The 21,767-nt window shown below is 39.8% G+C and overlaps 1 protein-coding gene across 1 annotated transcript; it reads right to left on the bottom strand.

The window, feature by feature from the left end:
- Nucleotides 1-21,767, bottom strand: LOC109007153 (type II inositol polyphosphate 5-phosphatase 15-like). The gene is made up of 11 exons (XM_035687654.1): nt 20,836-21,767; nt 20,172-20,424; nt 11,845-12,637; nt 4,889-5,013; nt 4,293-4,377; nt 3,486-3,651; nt 3,350-3,390; nt 2,972-3,245; nt 2,514-2,637; nt 1,098-1,458; nt 1-731 (listed from the first exon to the last, which is right to left on the bottom strand). The coding sequence occupies exons 1-11, from the start codon at nt 21,578-21,580 to the stop codon at nt 375-377; spliced, it is 3,324 nt and encodes a 1,107-aa protein (XP_035543547.1). The 5' UTR covers nt 21,581-21,767; the 3' UTR covers nt 1-374.

The following is a 21,767-nucleotide window of genomic DNA, read 5'->3' as shown; positions in this document are numbered from 1 at the left end:
GACAGATATCGCTAATATTTCACAGTAAATGGGTTTATCAATAATAGAGTAGATCAAATAAAAAACCAAACCCCTCCTGCTGCGTGACTCATTCACTTTTCTGTACACTTGAAACCAGAAAATTACAAGATGGACTTGTAGCTTTGTACGTCAAACTGATGACAGTACAAAAAATTGACACCAGATGAACTATAAATAAAAAATGCTATGAATGCAAATCAACTGGGAAAAAAATAAAGAATTAAAAAGGCAACATGACAGCTCAAGTATTTACATCAAGGTGATTGTATGACAGGACTATGTCGAGAAAAGAGGATCCGTTAAGCCAGTGTCTTATTTTTCTCACTGACTAATGCCGGTTATTAGCGTCTACTTCAAGGAGTACGCAAATCTTGGAGCTCGGCAACCACATCATAGGAACTGCTAAGGAGTTGAACATCTGCCCGGTGAAGAACCGTTCCTTGGATTTGCCTAGAGTTGTTCAGTTCGGGGCCAAACCGTTTTGTCTTGGACGTAAAGCAATGGCGCACGCGAACACGGTGATTTTTTGTCTTGGTTGTGTTGCTGCCCCTCACGTTAACCACCAATATGACTTCCTTGTCTCTGTTGTCTTCACACCACCAATTCTGTGGAACACCATCAACAAACTCTTCCAGAGTTTGGAATTCCTCGTGATGAACTGAGATCTCTCCAATATGATTAGGTCTGATTATGCCAGCTGCTGGAGTGACCTGGTTTAAATGCAAGAAAAATAGAGAAGACGATTTTAAGTCTAGATCCAGCAGAACATCCGATCTCTGAAGCCTAATGATGGAACTACTATTTCATGTACTAAAGAACATTAAACTGGACCAGATCTAGGCACAGATAGATATCAATAAAAATAGAAAGCCACTAAAGTTGTAGAATGACATTGATAAAATATATATCCCGAGGACACCATAACTTTTACTAACATAACATAACATCACATGACAGTCACCTAGGCACTGTCAGGTCTAACGTAATTGTCCGGGCAAATATGCATCGCCAGCTATATTGATTTGCTTTACCAGTACTAGGATACGGATAGAGTTAATCAAGGAAAAAGAAGTCACCTCAAGCCATCGTGGGAAGCCAAAGGAACCTCTTGGACGATGATCAAATGCTTGTCCATCCTCCTTCACAGAAGACTCACCTTCACAAATTACTTCAAAGAAAGCCTCATTTTTCCCGCACTTGTTTGTAATACGCAAAATAGATGTGTCCTGGTTTTGAAGGATTATGTTGTTTGTACTAACAATAGTTTCTGGTATTTTGCATAGTTCCTTAAGCATACGTTTGATTTTCTCATTTGATTCAAGTATTTCACCAAGCTCTTGTCTCCTTATTGACTCATCAACTCGAGCAATATCAACATTAAATATGCAGCGGACAGGCTTGTGATCACTGTCTGTCACATCCATGCAAGCTTCATACCTATTGAACAGGAGCCGTTAAGTTGTAAAAAATTTATTTTCCAGGAAAGGAAAAAAAGAAACAAACTTATGTGAGTTGATGAATTTCTATGATTATTTTTATGGCAATAGAAACACATATACATACAGAGAAAGAAAAAGAGAGCACGTGCTGAGATCAAATTGCACCAGGTATAATAGTCAAACCTCATTATCAAAAACAAAAGGATGGCAACTTTTCTGTGACTCTATTGAATCACATTCCCCCTTCTACACATTTTCTGGTCCCATAAAAGATTTAGCCCTGGTTTGGTTTCACAAACCTTTGAAACCATCTCATCTCATCTCAACATCCAATCACCATTCAAACACATTTTTTAATTTCAGATTTTGAACTTTTTCATCTAACCATTACCTAATCATTACAACTTTCCCAAACTTTCAAACAAAACACAAAAAATTATTCAATTTTTTCAAATTCCAAAACAAAAATAATATTAAAAAAAATATATTTTAACCCTCTTTTAACTTTATAATTTTTTTTATTCAACTTTTTCTCTTTCCTTTCTCAAAACCCCATAAAAATCTTAACTCAAACTATTTCACTATTATTGATAAATTATCTTACTACTATTCACAGATTTCTCATCTCATCTGTGTAACCAAACAAGGCCTTGCCATCTAATTTACATGAAATTTTATGCAAATCAATTAGCTAAAAGAGTCCAGTCAAATTAATTTGTTATAAGCATGAAATGCTTGGGAAAATGCCATATAACATGGTTTTGACAATAGAGAAATGATTTATACAAGTTCCAAATAGACAAGCCTCCATACAAGCCCTTGTAAAAAAATGGACTCCACCTAAAAAAAGTGTAAAAAAAACTATTCTTTATTAGTGGGACCCACTTTTTTACAAAGGGTTTGTATGGAGCTTGTCTATTTGAAGATTGCACCTAGCATTACTCTTGACAATATATGGATGTGTAAATTATTTGAGGCATCATGTACAAGATGTTTGTAGGAGTAATTTCTCCCTATAAATGTTTCAAAAGCAATCATGGTTGGAAAACTTACCTTAATATAGAAGAGACTACAGGACACTCTAAGCTGCACTCAGATAACAAAGCTGACCGGCTATCACGGTATAAAATTCTGTCACACCAGGCAGGAATGCGCTTCTTTTCACCCGAATCATACCCTACAGAAAATTTACAGATCAGTTCAGAAGCTTTTTAGCAGCCCTTGTAAGTGGACAATCTACAAGAGGAGATCCATATGCAATGACTTCCAAAAGGTTCCCCAGCATTTACAACATATCAAGTAGAAAAGAAAAGCTTTTACAAACAGGACAAATGCTTAATGGAGTGAAAAACGAATAAAGTAGTCACTACATGCTCCTCTAACCAGCTCAACCGGCACACAATTCAGAACCAATAAATCAATAAAGTCACTTCTTCCCTTTGGGTTTCTCTTTTTTATTCCCTGGAAAATACAAGAAATATAAAAATTCATACGTGTCATGATTAACCAACCTGCTAAACCAGCTTGATGCCTTTCAAACTTGTAGGTGGGAGGGAATGTAATAACTGCTTCACGCATCCCTTGGAAGACATTACCAGCTTCCATTTCTGTTCGGAGCTGATCCCTTTCTCTAAGCCAATCAAAGCATCTTTGAGAAATAAAGTCCCTTGCTTCATCATAAGAGATATCATCAAGCCGATAATTGAAATCGCCAAGAAATATGACCATGTCCACATCAGATAGCTCAGGCATTCCTTCTGCAGTGTGTGTGTTAGCACCAATAGCCTGCAGAGGAATCATGGCTTATCATAAACTGGAGTACAATCATTTATTAAAAAAGCAACCTAGTAATAAAAATGGCGTCTGTAACAATTGATACAATTACGTACATTAGGACCACGGAGCATTTGAACAGCGGAAGAAGAACCAACTACAAAAGAAAAGACCAATTAGAAGTATATACATGCCAAGTTAAATATATTGAGAAGGCAAGCAAGAAAAACAACAACAGGTACAGCACCATACCAGCTGCAGCATTGAAAAGATTAGTTGGCCGGGAAAATGTCATTGTTCGATATACATGATCAAAGTCTGCATTTCGCCGATTAACTGCTTCTAAATGGGCAGCAAAGTGACAGTTAACAAAGCACATTATCCGGTCATACACTCTGAGCCTTAAACCAACAGCTCCCTGCTCAGACAATTTAGCAAACCCATCAAGAGAGTAACCAACAAAAACCTATAGTTGAATAATGAAGCGGGTTCCACATGAACCAAAGAATCCAAGTATTTACATTTGATCTTGTCTATAAATTTAAGGTAGACACTCTCAACTTAGAGAATAATTGAAACCTTTTGAAAAGTCATAAAAGAGCCATCAACACTTATTTAGAAGAATCTAATAGCCAGCATTAGCAGAAAAAAGAAGTCTGCTTAGTAGAATGACACCATGGATTTTTTAATCTAGAATTCAAAACTGACATTACACTAACTTCCTCATCAGGTAAAATAATTTGACCACACAATAGGTGCAACACGAACTAAAGATAATAGATGCCATCCTAAGTAAAAAATATTATATCATATACAACTACTCTTATCCTTTTTTTTTTTTTTGTGAAGTTTTTGTTAGTTTTCTTCCTAGTACTAGCGCTGCTAGGGTTTGAGGGAAATTTCTTCTTCCTCTTTGTTTTTGCAATGTCTTTTGGTTTTTGAGAAGGGTATGATGGGAAGAGAATATTTTCTCGACATAAAATGACAGTAAAAAGAAACATACTCATTAAATAACCATCACGCAATGAAAACCAATAGAACAGACTAGGACAGGGTTACCTTATTACCAATTGCACGCCCAAAGCCACATGGAACTGCTGCAACATCAACATCGCCAACATGAACTCTAAGATTGTTTCTAACCCTGAAATACAACATCTCAACTATCAAAGATGAGAAAGTCAACAATGACAGAGGTCCAAAACAAGATTAAAGAGAAAGAAATAGACACCTAAAAAGAGAAAAACACAAGCTGTATATATACATCATGAGGAGCTGAAATCACAGAAAATCAATTAGGCCATTGCTTTATAGTGCATTTCAGGAGGCAAGGCTATCTGAAATTGCCCATTGCTTTTTTGTTTTTTCGATCTTTATAAAAAAAAAAAAAAAAATAGGCGAGATTACCACCCAAGTGTAAAGGAAAAGATGGCCTGATTTAAGATGAAAAATATGATCAACACATTTCCATTTTTGATAAGAAAAAGTGTTTTAACATCAGTGCCATGAAAAACTCGTTTCAAAAATCATTTTTAACAAGCCAGTGAAATTAAATCGGACATCCATAAATACCCTAAATTTTAAAAGAGTTCAATTTATGAATTTTAGAAAATCCCCCAGAGCTCAGTTAAGATCTTTCCATGACATATACTCACCAAACAGCAATGAGCAAACCTGCCAGCTGCCTAGAACCAACACGTTCAAATGTTGATCCTTCATCCAATGTTTTGCCTATCATATCCAGCCACAATTGCCCAACAGAACTTCCTTCAAGTCCAACCTACAGTTGATATGGAGAAAAGAAAAAGTAAACTAGAGGTGATAAAATCCTAGTGAGAAGAGATCAGGTAAAGTTTTTTTTTTTTTTTGATAGGTAAAAGTAAAATTTTATTGAAATGAGGATAGTAACAAAGTACACCAGAAGTATACAAGCAGATGGGTAAAGTTTTCAATAATAAGGAGAGAAAGAAACCAGTCTTTCTATTACAGCCCTTCTCCTTTGATTTACAATGATAAGGCCGTGAACATCGGTTTAAAATAGCCCACTTAGATGTATATATTTTTTTTCCTTTTTAACAAATATTGTTTACCATTAAAAAAATACCAGCCAATCAATGAAATTAATGTAACGGGTACTTCAATTTTGCATGATTTTAAATTTTTCATGAGTTTTTTTTTTTGATAAGTAATAAGGTATTTTATTTATCAAAGAGTAGGCATATCCCCGGTACACTGGAGGTATACATGTGAATACACCTAATTAGGAACTAAAACAGTTACAAGAAAATCATGGAAGCTGAGACCATGCAAATCTAAAGCAATGGCCCACATAAAAAGAGTCTTCCACATAAAAATCCTAAATTCTTCTAAGGAACGTTCATGATCCTCAAAAAGTCTATCATTTCTTTCACACCAAATGCACCAAAGAATACATAAAGGAGCCATCTTCCACATTGCTGCTATCTGTGGTGTCCCAGTAATCCCTCTCCAACTTGCTAGTAGTTCCACCACTCTTCCCGGCATTACCCATGCAATACCCATTCTACAAAAGAAATAATTCCAAACTTCTCTTGCAAACTCACAATGTAAGAGTAGATGGTCCACTGATTCACCACTATTTCGACACATACAACACCAATCTGTAATAATTAAACCCCGTCTTCTAAGATTGTCAATAGTCAGAATCTTCCCTAAAGCTGCTGTCCAGACAAAGAAAGCCACCTTTGTAGGTGCCTTACTCCTCCAAATGTTCTTCCAAGGAAAAATCTGCCTCTGTTGTATGTTAGAAGATTCATAGTAGGAGCGTACAGAAAAAATCCCTTTCCTAGAAGGTCTCCATACCATCTCATCTTCATTTGTGACAGCCATATCAGCAGTATACAGCAAATTAAGAAACTCCACCAGCTCCGCCACTTCCCAATCATGAGTATCACGAGTAAGGCTAATGTTCCATTCTTGTATGCCATTAGTAATAACCCTCAAGTCAGCCACCATAGCTTCTTTGTCCCTTGTAATTCTGAAAATAGGGGGATAAGCCTCCTTCAATGCCGTGTCTCCCATCCACACATCATGCCAAAAGCTAATCCGATTGCCATTCCCCAAACATAGCCGAGTATGACGAACAAAGGAACACCAACCTTTCCGTATGAACTTCCATAGCCCCACACCATATGCCCCCCTCCCCTCTCTAGAGCACCACCCCCCCCGAGTACTTCCATACTTCATGTCTATCACCCCTTTCCACAAAGCTTCCCTCTCCTTATTATAACGCCACAACCATTTGCCCATTAGAGCCTTATTAAAAGCCCTCATATTCCGAACGCCCAATCCTCCATCTCTCAAAGGGGTACACACCTTATCCCATCCTACTAAATGAAATTTAAACTCGTCTCCTATTCCGCCCCACAAGAAGTCCCGATGAAGTTTCTCTATTCTATTTGCAATGCTGATGGGGAGAGGAAAAAGAGACAAAAAGTATGTGGGAAGATTAGATAGAGTACTCTTGATAAGAGTGATACGCCCGCCTTTGGTTAAATACAATCTTTTCCACCCAGCCAACCTACGCTCTATTTTCTCCACCACCTCCTCCCAAATTGTTTTAGCCTTAAAAGGAGCCCCCAACGGGAGACCGAGATACCTCAATGGCAACGAAGAAACCACACATCCCAAAATGTTCGCCAACCCCCTAATGTTACCAACATCTCCCACCGCAACCATCTCCGTCTTAGCAAGGTTAATCTTCAACCCTGATACCGCTTCAAAACAAAGTAAGATAGCCTTCAAAGCTTGAACATGACCTACATCTGCCTCACAAAACAGCAATGTGTCATCCGCAAACAAAAGATGTGAAATAATGATGGACCCATGATTGTTATCACCCACAGAAAATCCTGAAAAAAATCCCCCATCTACCGCAGCCGACACCATTTTATTTAGAGCCTCCATGATGAGAACAAATAAAAGGGGTGATAATGGATCCCCTTGTCTTAGTCCCCTCGAGCTATTGAAGAATCCCACCGGTTCACCATTTACCAATACCGAGAAACGGGCCGTTGACACGCAATGCTTCATCCACATCCTCCATCTTTCCCCAAACCCACATCTATTCAACATATAGAGCAAGAAGTTCCAGTTAACATGATCATAGGCCTTCTCCATATCTAGTTTGCATAAGATACCTGGTTCACCCGACTTGATTCTGCTATCCAAACACTCATTTGCTATAAGGACCGAGTCCAAGATTTGTCTCCCTCTAACAAAGGCATTTTGAGTCGTGGAGATAATCTTATCCATAACTGTGCTCATCCTATTAGCAAGAACTTTGGAAAGTATTTTATAGATGCTTCCCACTAAACTGATAGGCCTAAAATCTTGTACCTCTAAAGCACCCGCCTTTTTAGGGATTAGTGCAATAAAAGTAGCATTCAAACTCTTTTCAAATCTGCCCAAACTGTAAAATTCCTGAAAAACCTGCATGACATCCTCCCTTACCACCTCCCAACAAGTCTGAAAAAAGGCCATAGTAAATCCATCCGGTCCCGGAGCTTTATCCTTGTTCATTTTTCTGAGTACCAGCTGAACCTCTTCCTCTTCAAATGGTCTCTCTAGCCAATCCATACTACTTTGATCAATGGTCTCAAAAGTTAGTCCATCTAAAGTAGGCCTCCACACATAAGGTTCCGACAATAAATTTACAAAATATCCAGCCACATGATCCTTAATCTCAGCTTGAACATTAGAAGTGATTCCATCAATATTCATGGACTCTATAGTGTTAAACCTCCTATGTGAGTTCGCAACTCGGTGAAAAAATTTTGTACACTTGTCCTCCTCCCTAAGCCACAATGCCCTTGACTTTTGTCTCTAAGAAATTTCCTCCATAAGTAGCAGCCTTTCTAGTTCAGAAACCACTTGCTCTTTTCGGTTTAGCACATCTCCTACTCCCTCCAAACTTTGTAACTCTTGAAATAAATTCTTCTTTTGCAAATTTACATCCCCAAATACTTGCTCATTCCATGTCTTCAATTCCTTCTTCAAAGCCTTTAATTTTCCAGCCAACACATTGCTAGGAGTACCTTGAAGTTGAAAAGAATTCCACCATTGCCTAATCAAATCCACAAACCCCTCTGTTTTTAGCCACATATTCTCAAACTTAAAAGACCTTCTACCCCCTTGAATGCCACCACAATCCAACATAACCGGAAAGTGATCCGAGCTTAACCTTGGAAGCCTTTTTTGACACAAATCTGGAAAATGAATCTCCCAAGAAGGAGATATGAGAAATCTGTCCAATCTTGACCAGCTTTGATTATTAGCCCAAGTATAGTCACCTCCCATCAAAGGTAAATCCATAAGACCCAATTCAAAGATTAGATCCGAAAACTCCACCATAGCAAGATTGTGCCCCTCCCCTGATCTTTCACTAGGGAACCTAGTCACGTTAAAATCTCCCCCAAAACACCAAGGTACATCCCACCAAGAACATAGACCAGCAAGTTCATCCCAAAGTAACCGCCTCTCGCTATCTAAATTGGGACCATACACCCCTCCAAAGGCCCATTTAAAGCCATCCTCTGTGTTTTTGAAGCTACACCCCACCGAATATTCCCCCACAAATTCCTCTATGTTTTCCACTACCCTTTTGTCCCACATGACCAAAATTCCACCCGAAGCCCCTTTCGAAGCTAAATAAGACCATCCTACATATTGACAGCTCCATATGCTTCTTATAATTTTCCTAGTGATTAGCTTCAGTTTAGTTTCTTGTAGACAAACGATATCCATCTTCCATTGTCTTAAAAGAGATCTAATACGGAGGCGTTTGTTGATCTCGTTCAGCCCCCTAACATTCCAAATCAAAATTTTGTGCATCATTTTACAACTGAACCAGCCCTCCCCTTATTTCTTCCACGGCTTGCACTCCCCTCTTTCCCCTCATAATTAATGGACCAAGTCAGCCTCTTCAACTCCCTCTCTCTTTTCGACTCTACACCATGATGACCTGCCTCCATTGCTATTATCAGTGCCTTAAACTGTTCCTCGTATCCCTCACACGAAATCCCTATACAACTCTTAAGTTCCTCCACCTTTTTCAAAACCCAATCAGATGGAAGAGTAGGGGAAATCATATTTATCGGTATAGGGTCATCTTCTGATGGTTCATCTGCTGAAGATGCGGCTGGTTCAACCCTAATCAAAGTGCCTTCCTCTTCTATCTCCTTCTCCTCTGACCCACCCTCATATTCCCACACAACAAGCTCTTTCTCCCCCCTCTGCAACAGCTCAGGACTCTCCTTTGTCAGCCCGCAGCTTATCTCCCCTCCCTGTGAACCTCCCACTTTTGTTGAACTCTCCACCATGCCTTCGAAATTCTCCTCTACCTCTGTCGGCATCAAGAATGACTCTGTCGGACCACCTCTTGGGTCACAAGTGACCATCGCCCGATTCTGTCCCACATCCGACCCAAGAGACTGCATCGGGTCAAGCAAATCGGGCTTGTCCTTCACTCCCGAGACTTGCTGAAAGTCTATCGTGTCGGTCGCACTGCATACCCTCTCCGCCGGACCTCCACTATCCTCGGAGGTGTCCATCGCCCAGTTCTGGGTAGGATTCGGCTCGCTACCCGTTACCAGAAACAAGAGTTTCGGGCTGAGCCTCTAAACCCGATATCTCCTCCGATACAGCTGCCTCCTCCGGTTCTGCTACTGTTGCCGTTACCACTATCTTCGCCGGTGGCCGCAACCCCTTCGCCGTCACCTGAGGAAGAGCCCCGCCGTCCACAACTGGTCCCACCGCAGCATGTGGGAGGGAGGCCCCTCGTCTCCTCCAAACAGACCCGCTGGGTCTGTTTTCCAGTCTACTGGGCCTTCGCCCATCTGAAGGGCCAGGCCTAAGCTGGGCCTTGCCCTTGGATTGCGCCTTAGGCCCATCTCGTGGGTCCACAGCTGAAGGCCTAAGAGCAGCCCCCAGTTGACACTCCTGCTCTTCAACGCACTTCTTCAAAAAGCAGATCTTTTCTTGCAGCTCCCCCAATTGATTTTGCATGTCAGACAAGACACGCACGACCATTTCCTTTTGAAGACCAACAACTCTCCTGCCATCTTCCTCACCTACGGACACGGCACCACTGACAACCCCACTAACAGCCCTCCTGTCCAGTTGATGGGATTGGTTCCCAGGCCTCCATTGTTGAAGGGCCTCCTTGTATGAAGCAGGTTTCAATGTCTTCATTGCCGCTGGTGGTGCCTGCCCTCCTGAACCAGAAGCCTCCCTTAACAACTCCGCCAGCTTCCACCATCCTCTTCCATCTTTCTCATCTGGGACTAGAATGCATCTCCGACGTCCACCCCCTTGATACTCTTCCATCACCATGAACTCTCCCTGAAAATTTGCACATCTTTGCACCATGAAACCTCTGTCCCCTTCCCGATGGCTTGCATAAAATCCTTTTCTCCTAGCATTTCTCCCATCCTCCAAGGCTTTGCTAAACCACCTTGCTGTGGCTAGCTCCATTCTCATACTTATCACAAACTTCCTCCCTTTTTCTGTGAGAAACAACCATCTACCCTCCCTAACTACCTCAAAAGATTTTTGTTCAATAACTACAACTTTCACATGAGACATGATTCTTTCTAGCCAAAAGAAGCTAACAAAAAACCATCAAATTTCATGTAAAAATTTTGAGAAAGAAAGTGTACGGAGAGGATTTTCTCTCACCAGAAGCTCTCAAGGGAAATTCCATATTTTTTCATGAGTTTTCTGGTATAACATATAAAATGAAGCCTTTTCACAAAATTCAAAGACAATGCTGTCCAAATTCCATTTATATCCTCTCAGCCAAGCTATCTTCTCTCACTATCTATAATGTGTTCACAGCTTTCCCCACCCATTTCCAGTTCCTTTCAGCCCAAACATATTAAAGTTCTGTAATGATATCTAAAAATTTTCCAATGCTATCTATATATCAGAAACGACTGACAATTTTTTTTTTTACTGGCATCGGGTGTCTTGGAACAGCATTCCAACTAATCCCGGGGGTGCAGAGGCCTTTGGCAAGGAATTTCCTGCAAGTACACCTCGGGTACTTCAAGGGGAAAACCCCTCCAGTTTGATGGCCCCTAGAGATTGTTTGTACACAAGGAGATTTGAACCTTAGACCTAGGGGGAGCATACCCCCAAACCCAAGGTTTTTACGACTTGAGCCAACCCTTGGGGGTTCATAAACGACTGACAATTATTGTCTTATTTCCATCTACTGAATTTCTTTTGTCCAAAATTCTTTCCCGAGTCCTGAGCCTCTTGAGTTGTTAGTATCTATTCTCAAACATTACAACATGCATCAAAAGTGTACATTTGAGAAACTTTTCATTGTTTTTAAGGAGAACTTCTGATGTTTTTTACACAAATGCATTTAAGAATCTATACTTTCTGACCCCAACAAAATCCATGGTACAATGTGGCTTAACATTAATAGAGTAGATGATAAGCATGTGAAATGTCTCACTTTTCTTCCAAATGTTAAACATAAAATTTGGTTAAGTTTTACTATGGTCAACTTACTGGCAACAGTGTTCAACCAAAAGAAAAGGGCACTACCAAAAGAAATACTTACAGACTCTTTAGCTGCAGATATTGCAAGGACACCAGCACCCATTTCAACTTCTTGCAACCCAACAACAATAATCCCAACATCTGAGACCTCAGAATGTAGCCAGGTGATAAGTGACTCCTGAGATGCCCTTCCTTGTCCAACATTCCAAGTGCCAGCCAAAACCTTCACATTTTCTGTCCTCGTGTATACAAATTCTTTTCCAGCCAATTCTGAACCTAGTATGCTGTCAAGAGGTCCTGGAGATGTGATGTTCCATCCACGTATGCCACCATGATTAGCCAAGGTGAAAATATAACCAGCTCCAACTGTCATTTCTATCACAGGACTGCTGTGAGCAACCCACTCTCCGAGCAGATTACCAACGAGGTTGAGTACCTGGACTATTCCACTTGCATAGCCAACCCATATACGTTGCCCAAATGTACAAAAACATTGAACAGCAAAAGGACGATACTGAAACTCTTGTATACGATTGCCGCTGCCATCCCACTGCACAAGTAGGCCACTTGTACATCCAGTCCAAATCATCCCATCTATTGTCAATACCAGTGCTTCAGTTCTGCGATTGTCATCTCCAACTGCCCCCTTTGCTGCAGCTCGACGAACAGCACCTGCTGCCCCCATTATGGCATTGCGTGAACGCTGAAGAAAACCAAAGGAACCCTGCATTTTTTCTTTTTTTGAACTAGAGATATGTTCGAGTGAAAAATCCTGTACAGGAGAAAATTCCACCCGGTTCTCAATTTGACCGTCTGTATTGAACACTTTTAGTAACTCCCTTGTACGAGCATCCCTGTAAAATAAAAGCACAAAAATAAATCATATCCATAGACGGAGAAAATCTAAGAAAAAACTGAACAGACACTATGCAGGGAATATATAATTACAAAATGATAACTATGGGCATCATTCCATGCACATATACACCACACCACACCACAAATAAGCGTGCACCACACTCATATATAGGGCTTACAGCCCCAAATTAAAAGTGGCATATTTGGCTTACTGTAATCAAATTAGTGACCATCATTTCCTCCTCACCTTAAAAAGCATAGTTTATGCATGCTATGGATGGACCAAAAAAGACCAAAATTAAAACAAACAAAAAAATCTGGTAATCCAGCATATTAGTCAGTGGGCTAGTTACCAAGCCAAATCTACCTCATCAATAATCCTCAATAATAAGATCATTTGTTGGATTGAGTAACCACATGGGAAAGAACTGAACAAAGAAGATTGGCAGCAATAGATGATTCCAATTCAAGGACGCAGTTAAACTTGGCAATGTATAAAAAAAATTAATTCAAAACACGACAAAACTATATTGAAGTAATTTTTTAATTGCAAAAATACATTCTCGAATCGGTACTCATTGCTAGTGAATGTTTGGAAAGTAGGATCAGAGCCAGAGCTCTTAGAATTCTTTGCAAACTAGACATGGATAAGGCTTATGATCATGTTAATTGAGACTCTTTGGTGTACCTTCTGGGTAGGTATGGATTTGGGAAGAGGTGGTGTAAGTGGATGAAGCACTGTATTACTACTGCTAGATTTTCAGTTTTGGTAAATGGCCACCTTGTGGGTTTTTTTAATAGTTCCAGCGGTTTGAGACAAGGGGATCCTTTGTCTCTTTTACTCTTTGTTCTAATAACGGACGTGCAGAGCAGGATGTTGGAGGCAGCTATGGAAGGGTGTTTCCTTTCTAGTTCTTCGGTGGGTACATCTTCAAATGGCAGCGTAAATGTCTCACATCTCCTCTTTGTTGATGACACATTAATTTTTTTGTGAGCAGGATCTCGACCAGATTCTTTCGTTGCGGACCCTTTTGTTATGTTTTGAAGCTATTTCAAGCCTAAAGGTGAAATTGTCAAAGTCTAAAATGGTACCTGTTGGTTTGGTACATAATAAAGGGGACTTGGCTGATATTTTGGGTTGTAAGGTGCCGTCTTTGCCAATGAAGTATCTTGGTCTTCTTTGGGGGCTCCTCGCAAGTGTAAGGCAATGTGGCATGGTGTTATTGAAAAGATAGGGTAGGGATTGGCTGGATGGAAAATGATTTATTTGTCTAAAGGGGGAAGAATCACCTAAATTAAAAGTATTTTATCTAACCTCTCTACGTATTTTCTATCTTTATTTGCTTTGCCTGTAGGGTTGGCTAATATAATGGAAAAGATATTTCATTCTTTCTTTTGGGGAGGCTTGGGGGAAGAAAAAAGGTTTCATTTACTTAAGTAGGACAAGATTTTCACCCCAATATCTTGTGAAGGTTAGGGGCTTTGAAAGTTGAGAATTTTTAGTAAGGCACTTTTAGGGAAATGATTGTAACGGTATCACATGGAAGGGGATGCTTTGGAGGAATGTCCTTGATGGCAAGTTTGGGAGCATTTGGGGAGGCTGGTGTCCAAATGAAGTCAGATGCGTACGGTGTGGGAGTGTGGAAATTTATTCAAAATGGATGGAGGGATTTCATTAGCAATTTCAGATATAGGGTGGGTAGGGGATCTTGGATCAGATTTTGGAATGATATTTGGTGTGGAGATGTTGCCCTAAAGAATGCTCTCCTTTCTCTTTTTAGGATTGCATTGGACAGGGAGCTTCTATGGTAGACTATATGGACAACTCCAATGCCTCTTTACAGTGGAATGTGAGGTCCATTTGTAACAACCTGGCACAATAATTTTAAGGTCGAAATATTGATAATTTTTATTGGGTCTAAATTATATTTAATGGGCCATATTGGATAGGCCCATGAGCAATAAATTATTGAGGTTAATTAGGAGTTTTAATTAAGCTCAATAACTAGGTTAAATCATATTTATTATTTATTGAACGGATTAGACTCTTTTTAGAATTTAAAGATCAGCCATTAGAAATTTATTTCAATTTAAAATTATCATTGATTGAAGTCCCCTACGCAATCTTAGTCACTACTAATCCTATATTGAATGAACTACTAGATCATGCTTTTAAATTCAAACTCTCTTCTTGAATAATCGTGACTTTGGTCGAACTCGTCGACATCCTATTCTAACGGGGATACAACTCTACAAGTCGTCTTCACGTTAAAACTCTTTAACTGACTGCCTTCTCAAACTCTAAGCCATGCACGTCTCCACCTTCCACTAGGATTCATGCCCCAATAGAACTATGTTACAATTCTACAAATCATCTTCACATTAAAACTCTTAGCCCCCGTTTGGATTGGAAACTCATCTCATCTCATCATTATAATTTTTTTAAATTTTCATACAAAATATAATAAACAATTCAATTTTTTCAAAACCGAAAATAATAATAATATTAAAAAATAATATTCTAACAATATTTTATTCTACTCATCTAAAATCGTCTCAAATCATCTCTGAATCCAGACGGGGCCTTAAACCGACTCTTTATATATACGCTTAGCCCCATGCACTTTACATGTATCTCATTCCTCTTCAAGCCAATGTGGTTTCTGCTTACCCAAAATCACGCAGAGCACCTCTAGTCCACTAGCATCCATCACATTTTTTCTCTCATTCTAGTTCACGTGATCAATTTCATATCGCAAATATTGGATTGAGGTAAGTAGCATGACCAAACCCTTACACGTATGTACGGTAAACGACATGTCTTTTATAAAAGTATTATGCACGTAAGCCCTACATTGGAAGCCCTTTTTATGTACCCAAGTTACGATAAAATTATGAAAATCCATGATTTTACGTAAAGAATTATGCATCAAAATATTTATGAAAATTCATGATTTTATGTGAGAGTTATACATTAAAATATTTTGTGAAAAACCATGATTTATGTGAAGATTATGCATTAAAATATTTATGAAAATTCATGATTTTATGAAAGGAGTTATGCATCGAAAGATTTATGAAAAATCATAATTTTATGTGAGGAAACATTAATCACGACATTTTATGAAAGAATGCGATTTTATTTGAAATCTATGATATGACAAGTATGCAAGTATGATTATGATGAAGTATGAATGATAAGATACGCAACGGCCTATGTTATGATATGAAGATGATACCATATGTTATGGGCATATTGCATTGCCAGGTTGTACATGCTGGTAGTACACCTAGTATGTCCACAACCCGCGGCTACGGGGCGGAATCGGAATATACTTAGATTTGCTAATCCTAACTCACGGGAGTTAACAGTGGGTATCGGCCTATGACAAGTGAAAGATAAGTTTATATTCATGTTATTTACATATGTAATTTATAAGTATGCATATTTTTCAAGAAACCTTATGTTTATTGTGTTTACTGTATAATGTGTTGTTTATTGAGTATTCCACTCATTTTTGTATATTTTTATGTTTTAATCACCCTAGGTGATGATCCTTATGAGGATGAGACTGCAGGACAGGACTGACCCCAAGGAGGCGAGGCAGAGGCCTAGACTGTTTATGTCATGCTCAGTTTTATTATTTCTAATTTAATAAGTTATTTTCATAAGTACATGAAACTTTATTGATTTTAAATAAGTGCTTCCGCAAACTCTTTTGAATTTTAAGCATTTAATAAAGATTGACTTATTTATAGAATCTTTCGTATCTGGCACTTTGTTTTTTTTTTATAAGTAATAATCTTTGTTAGAAGAAAAGTTTTTAAATTTAAGTTTAGTAGCACACCAGTTTTCCGAAAATTCTAAAAATTACTTTATTGGGGAGCGAGGTGTTACACCATTTGAGCTGTACATGATTGGAAGGTGGGGATATCTCAGATTTTTACATGTTGTATGGCTTGAATATAGAGAGCAGTGGGGAGGATAGATTGCTTTGGATTCATCCTAGAAATAAGATTTTCCAAGTCAAATCATTGTACAAGGTTATGCCAACCCAATCCTCTAATGATTTTCCTAGGAAGTGCATTTGGAGAAGCAAAGTGCTCCTCAAGCTTGCGTTTTTTGGTCGGTGTATCTCATGGGAAAACTTTGACAATAGATAATTTGAGAAAGCGTGGTCTACTTATAATGGAATGGTGCTTTATGTGCAAAAGGAATGGTGAATTGCTATACCACCTTCTTCTCCATTGTGAAATGGTAAAGGTTTTGTGGGATGAGATTTTTGATAGGCTTGGTATTGCCTGGGTGATGTCTGGGAAGGCGGTGGATCTATTGGTTTGTTGGAGAGGAATTCAAGGTAATTGTCAAATTGTTGTTGTTTGGAAGATGGTGCCATTATTTTATTTTATAAGTAAAATAAGTATTTATTAAACCACCAACTGTCAATTACAAAGATAGAAATGCCCTAATTATGTAGGAACATTAGAAACTAAGAAGTCATGAAGGTCCATGCCATTAAAATCCACAGCAATGACTCAAGTACAAAGAGTCCTAAAAAATAACAGTTTCAGTTCCGTCAAAGATCTCTCTGTCTTCGAAAGTCCTCTCATTGCGCTCCTACCATAAACACCACATAATACAGATAGGGATCATCTTCCAAACCGCTATGATCTGTCTCACACCTCGAATTAAGGTCCAGCAAGCCAATACATCCAAAACGGTTTCCGGCATAACCCATGCTAAGTCCATTCTTTTAAACACCTCATCCCAAAGAGTCCTAGCTACGTCGCAATGTAAAAGTAAATGATTCACCGACTCACCCCTACTTTTACACATACAATACCAATTTGCAATGATTATCCTCCTTTTTCTCAGATTATCCGTGGTGAGAATCATGCCCAAAGACGCGGTCCACATAAAGAAAAAAGCTTTGAGAGGAGCCTTATAACGCCAAAGCCTTCTCCATGGAAATTGTATCTCAAGAACTTGTGTGAGGACCTTATAGAAGGAACGAACAGTGAAGACCCCTTTCCTTGCAAGACTCCACCACAAATCATCTTCATGCTGGATATTTGGAAGACAAGAGTATAAGAGACTATAAAAATCTACAAAACTCTCCATCTCCCAATCCTATGCCGCTCGGTTGAAACTGATGTTCCAGTGAATGCTCCTACCTGAGACTTCCATAACCTCCGCCATTGTGACATCTTTGGTACTTGCAATCAAGAAAAGAGTAGGAAACAGATCTTGTAGAACACTGTTACTACACCAAGCATCCTTCCAAAATCGGATCTTTGAACCTGTCCCCAATTGCAGTCTAGTGTGTTGATGGAAGACCTCCCACCCTCTTCTAATATGTTTCCATAGCCCCATTCCAGAGGCCCCTTTAACTTCTCTAGTACACCATCCCTCCCCTAAATCACCATATTTGTTCTTGATCACAGTCTTCCATAAAGCAACAGGTTCTTTGGTATATCGCCACAACCATTTGCCAAGTAATGTCTGATTGAACAATCTCAAGTTTCTAATACCCAAACCACCATTAGAGATAGGACGACACACTATCTCCCACTTGATTAAATGGAATTTAAACTCATCTCCTAAGCCCCCCCACATAAAATCTCTCTGTAGCTTCTCAAGTCGACCCGCCACACTAGCCGGCAAAGGGAATAATGATAAAAAGTAGGCTGGCAGGTTAGAAAGTGTACTTTTGATTAATGTAATCCGACCCCCTTTTGACAAGTACATTCTCTCCCACTCTGCCAATCTCCTCTCTACTTTTTCAATCACTGTATCCCAAATCGAGTGTGCCCTTGATGTTATACCCAGCGGTAGTCCCAGATAAGTTATAGGAAGAGACGCTATCTTACAACCCAGTGTGCCAGCCAACTCCCTTATATTCTGAACTTCTTCAATCGGCACCAACTCAGATTTATCATAATTCATTTTTAAACCAGACACTGCTTCAAAACAAAGCAACAGTGCCTTCACAGCCCTCAACTGGGCTTGATCAGCCTCGCACATAATAAGCGTATCGTCTGCAAACAGCAAATGAGAAATAGTAGTAATACCCCTACTCGACGATCCAATCTGGAAGCCACTAATAAACCCATTAGTCACTAAAGCCGAGATCATCATGCTTAGTACCTGCATAACAATAACGAAAAATAAAGGAGATAACGGATCCCCTTGTCTCAAACCACGAGAGCTCTGGAAGAAACCCTCTAGACTGGCATTGATCAACACAGAGAACTGTATCGTGGAAATACACCAGATGATCCAAGACCTCCCTTTTCTCCAAACCCACACTTATCCAATAAATATAGAAGGAAATCTCAATTAACATGATCATACGCCTTTTTCATATCTAGCTTATGGTTTATATGGGATGAGAGGAACATATGTTGTTTCAAAAATAGAGAATGTTCTTTGGAAGGTGTTAGAGATTTTTTCTCCATACATTGTTACTTTGGGCATCAACTATTGTATTGGACGGGACAAGTTTTCATGATTTCTATGTCGCTCTTAGCTTGTAATTAGGTGTTTTCTCTTATACTCTTTGTGCACTTGGACTATGCCTAATTATGTGGATTAATATATTTTAAAGTAATAAGAAGTTTTATTGAATAGAGTAAATAGACATAGCCCAAATACACATGGAGTATACAAGAGAAAACACATAAATACAAGCTAGGAACTAGTAGAAGCTAAAAAAAATCATGAAAATTATCCCCATTCAAAACAAGAACATTTTCCCAAACATAAAGTTCGACAGAAAAACTCTCTGATTCCTCCCAACGAATGTTCTCTTCTCTAATTATAGGAGTGGGCAGCCCACACCTAGCTGCCCCGCCTCCTCGCCCCCCCCCCCGCCCCAGCATGACAGGGCGGGCAACCCCACCCCGCATCTAAACCCCCTAGCAAAGGCGGGGAGGGCCCAATCCCGCCCAGCACTTATATATTTTATTATATAAATATATATTTATACTATACATATTTATAAATATTTATTATTTGTACTATATATAAATATAATAATATGTATTAAGTAGAACCTTTACTTAATATTTTATGTAAGTTGTATTGTAGTAGGATGACTCTTTTATAGATTGTCAAGGCAATACAAGTCTCACACTGCTTAAGTGTGAGACTTGTATTGTGAAGGCAATCTATAAAAAGACTACCTTACTATACTACAACTTACGCAAAATATACACTAGCAAATTATAGTTTTTAAATTATAGTCATATTTACAAATTTAAATTTACAATTTAGGTTCAAAAATGTATTTTTCATCACTTTTGGACTCAGGAATAATTTTTGGGACTAGTAGACTGTAGTTCATTATTGAAGTGGGCGGGGGGAGGGGCAGATTGGGAGTCTGCCCCGCCCCCTTGGGATGCGGGGTGGGGGGCAGGGAGGGGGCACTCCGCACCCCTATCTAATTATGTGGATTAATAAATTTTTCTTACTTGTAAAAAAACTATTATGGTTTGCATAAAACAACAATGCTGGAAATTAAAATATACCAGAGAGCAAATGACAAATAACCAGCACTCCACACTTTTGCTCTTGAATTATCAGATAACAGATACTTAACATCTGATGTTACTACGTCACTGAAACCATTGACAGTGAGTTGGCTCCGCAGGTCAATGTAAGACCTCTCCACTAATAGAGCAGCCATATGCCTTTCTTCATTAGTTAGTGAAAGAGATTTTTCAATAGCTTCCCATGGCCATATTTTAATAGCACCACCTTCCGAACCGGACCACAGATCCCCTGAACAAAAGTGAAACAAGATGAGGAAGTCAAAAGCGCATAGATAAATTCCAGCAACCCAAAGTCTTAAATAGTTGACTGGTTGGTAATGATAAAATTACACAAAGCAAGAGAGGTAGAGTCAGAACCAGTACTTATAAAATTTTCTTCTGGGAAGAGGCATTTGGTAACCTCTAAAGCTAATGGAGAATGTTTGAACACACCTTCTAGTTCACACAGATCTCTTATCTAATATTTATCCTTCGATCTATTCCCTCTCCAATTCCTTCTCGTATGCTATGCAGGTACATTAATCACTGGCGTATTGACAATTTTTTTTTTAACTATTCAACATTTCCAAGACAATCGTTCCATTTTTACATAAACCAAATTCGCTGACCAAGCATATAATGAACCAGAGAATAGGCATACCATAAGACGTGATGACCAATGAAAGAACCGGGCCGCGGTGAGCCTGCCAAGACAAGCCCTCCTTGAAAAGACTCCTACATTCACCGTTTTGCTCCGACATCGTCATTTTCCAGCACCTGATTCTCCCATCCCCGTGCCCGCTCCACACCACTCTGGTCCCCTCATCCCTGACCAAACATATGGTAGGCGAAGTCGACACGGACTCCTGAAACGGCGCCGTATATTCATCCCCCGAGTTCAGGTCTCCAATCCCTGGCTCGTACAAGTCCTTGAAGTCCCAAACCCTAACCCCGCACTCGCTCCCGGCCCACAACTGGGATTCCGTAGAGGTGATGGTTCTCAAAAAGCTAGCAATCTGGGATTCTCTAAGCGGATGAGGCCGGAGCTCCAAGCAGGTCGGGCGACCCGGGTGGACCGCTGATCGTACGGGGACCTTGAAGATCCCGGTGGCACCACCCTTGGCGACGAACTCAAGGAGGGAAGAGCGGTCGTTTGGGGGGTTAGTAGCGTCGTTTAAGAGCTTGCGGTCGAGGAACTGGAGCATGTAGTCAAGGCGCTTGGAGGTGGACTCGAAGGACTTGGAAGACACGACGTCGTGTTGGGATTGGTCGTCTTCATCGTCGTCGTCGTCGAAGGATTGGAAGTAGCGGTCAGGGACTCTTGGCGGCTGTGGTGAAGTTGGATTGAGAGGGGAAGAATGAGAAGTATAAACGTCGTCTTCTAAGTCGATGAGCGGCCGATCCATTTATGTAAATCAGAACTCGCAGTGCGCTGAAGAAGAAGAAGAAGAAGAGAATGTTCGGAGACGTGGAAAGCGAGAGTGTGGGAAGGGAGAGGAGATCGAGGAGGGTGTTTGGGACTCCTGAACTTGAAGTTTCAGACAAAACAGTGATGAGTGTTGTTCGTTTGTTGGTTGGTTGGTCGGTCGGTCC

Source organism: Juglans regia, chromosome 1 (assembly GCF_001411555.2).
Source record: "Juglans regia cultivar Chandler chromosome 1, Walnut 2.0, whole genome shotgun sequence".
NCBI classification, from domain to species: Eukaryota; Viridiplantae; Streptophyta; class Magnoliopsida; order Fagales; family Juglandaceae; genus Juglans; species Juglans regia.
This window is presented reverse-complemented; position numbering and strand designations above follow the sequence as displayed.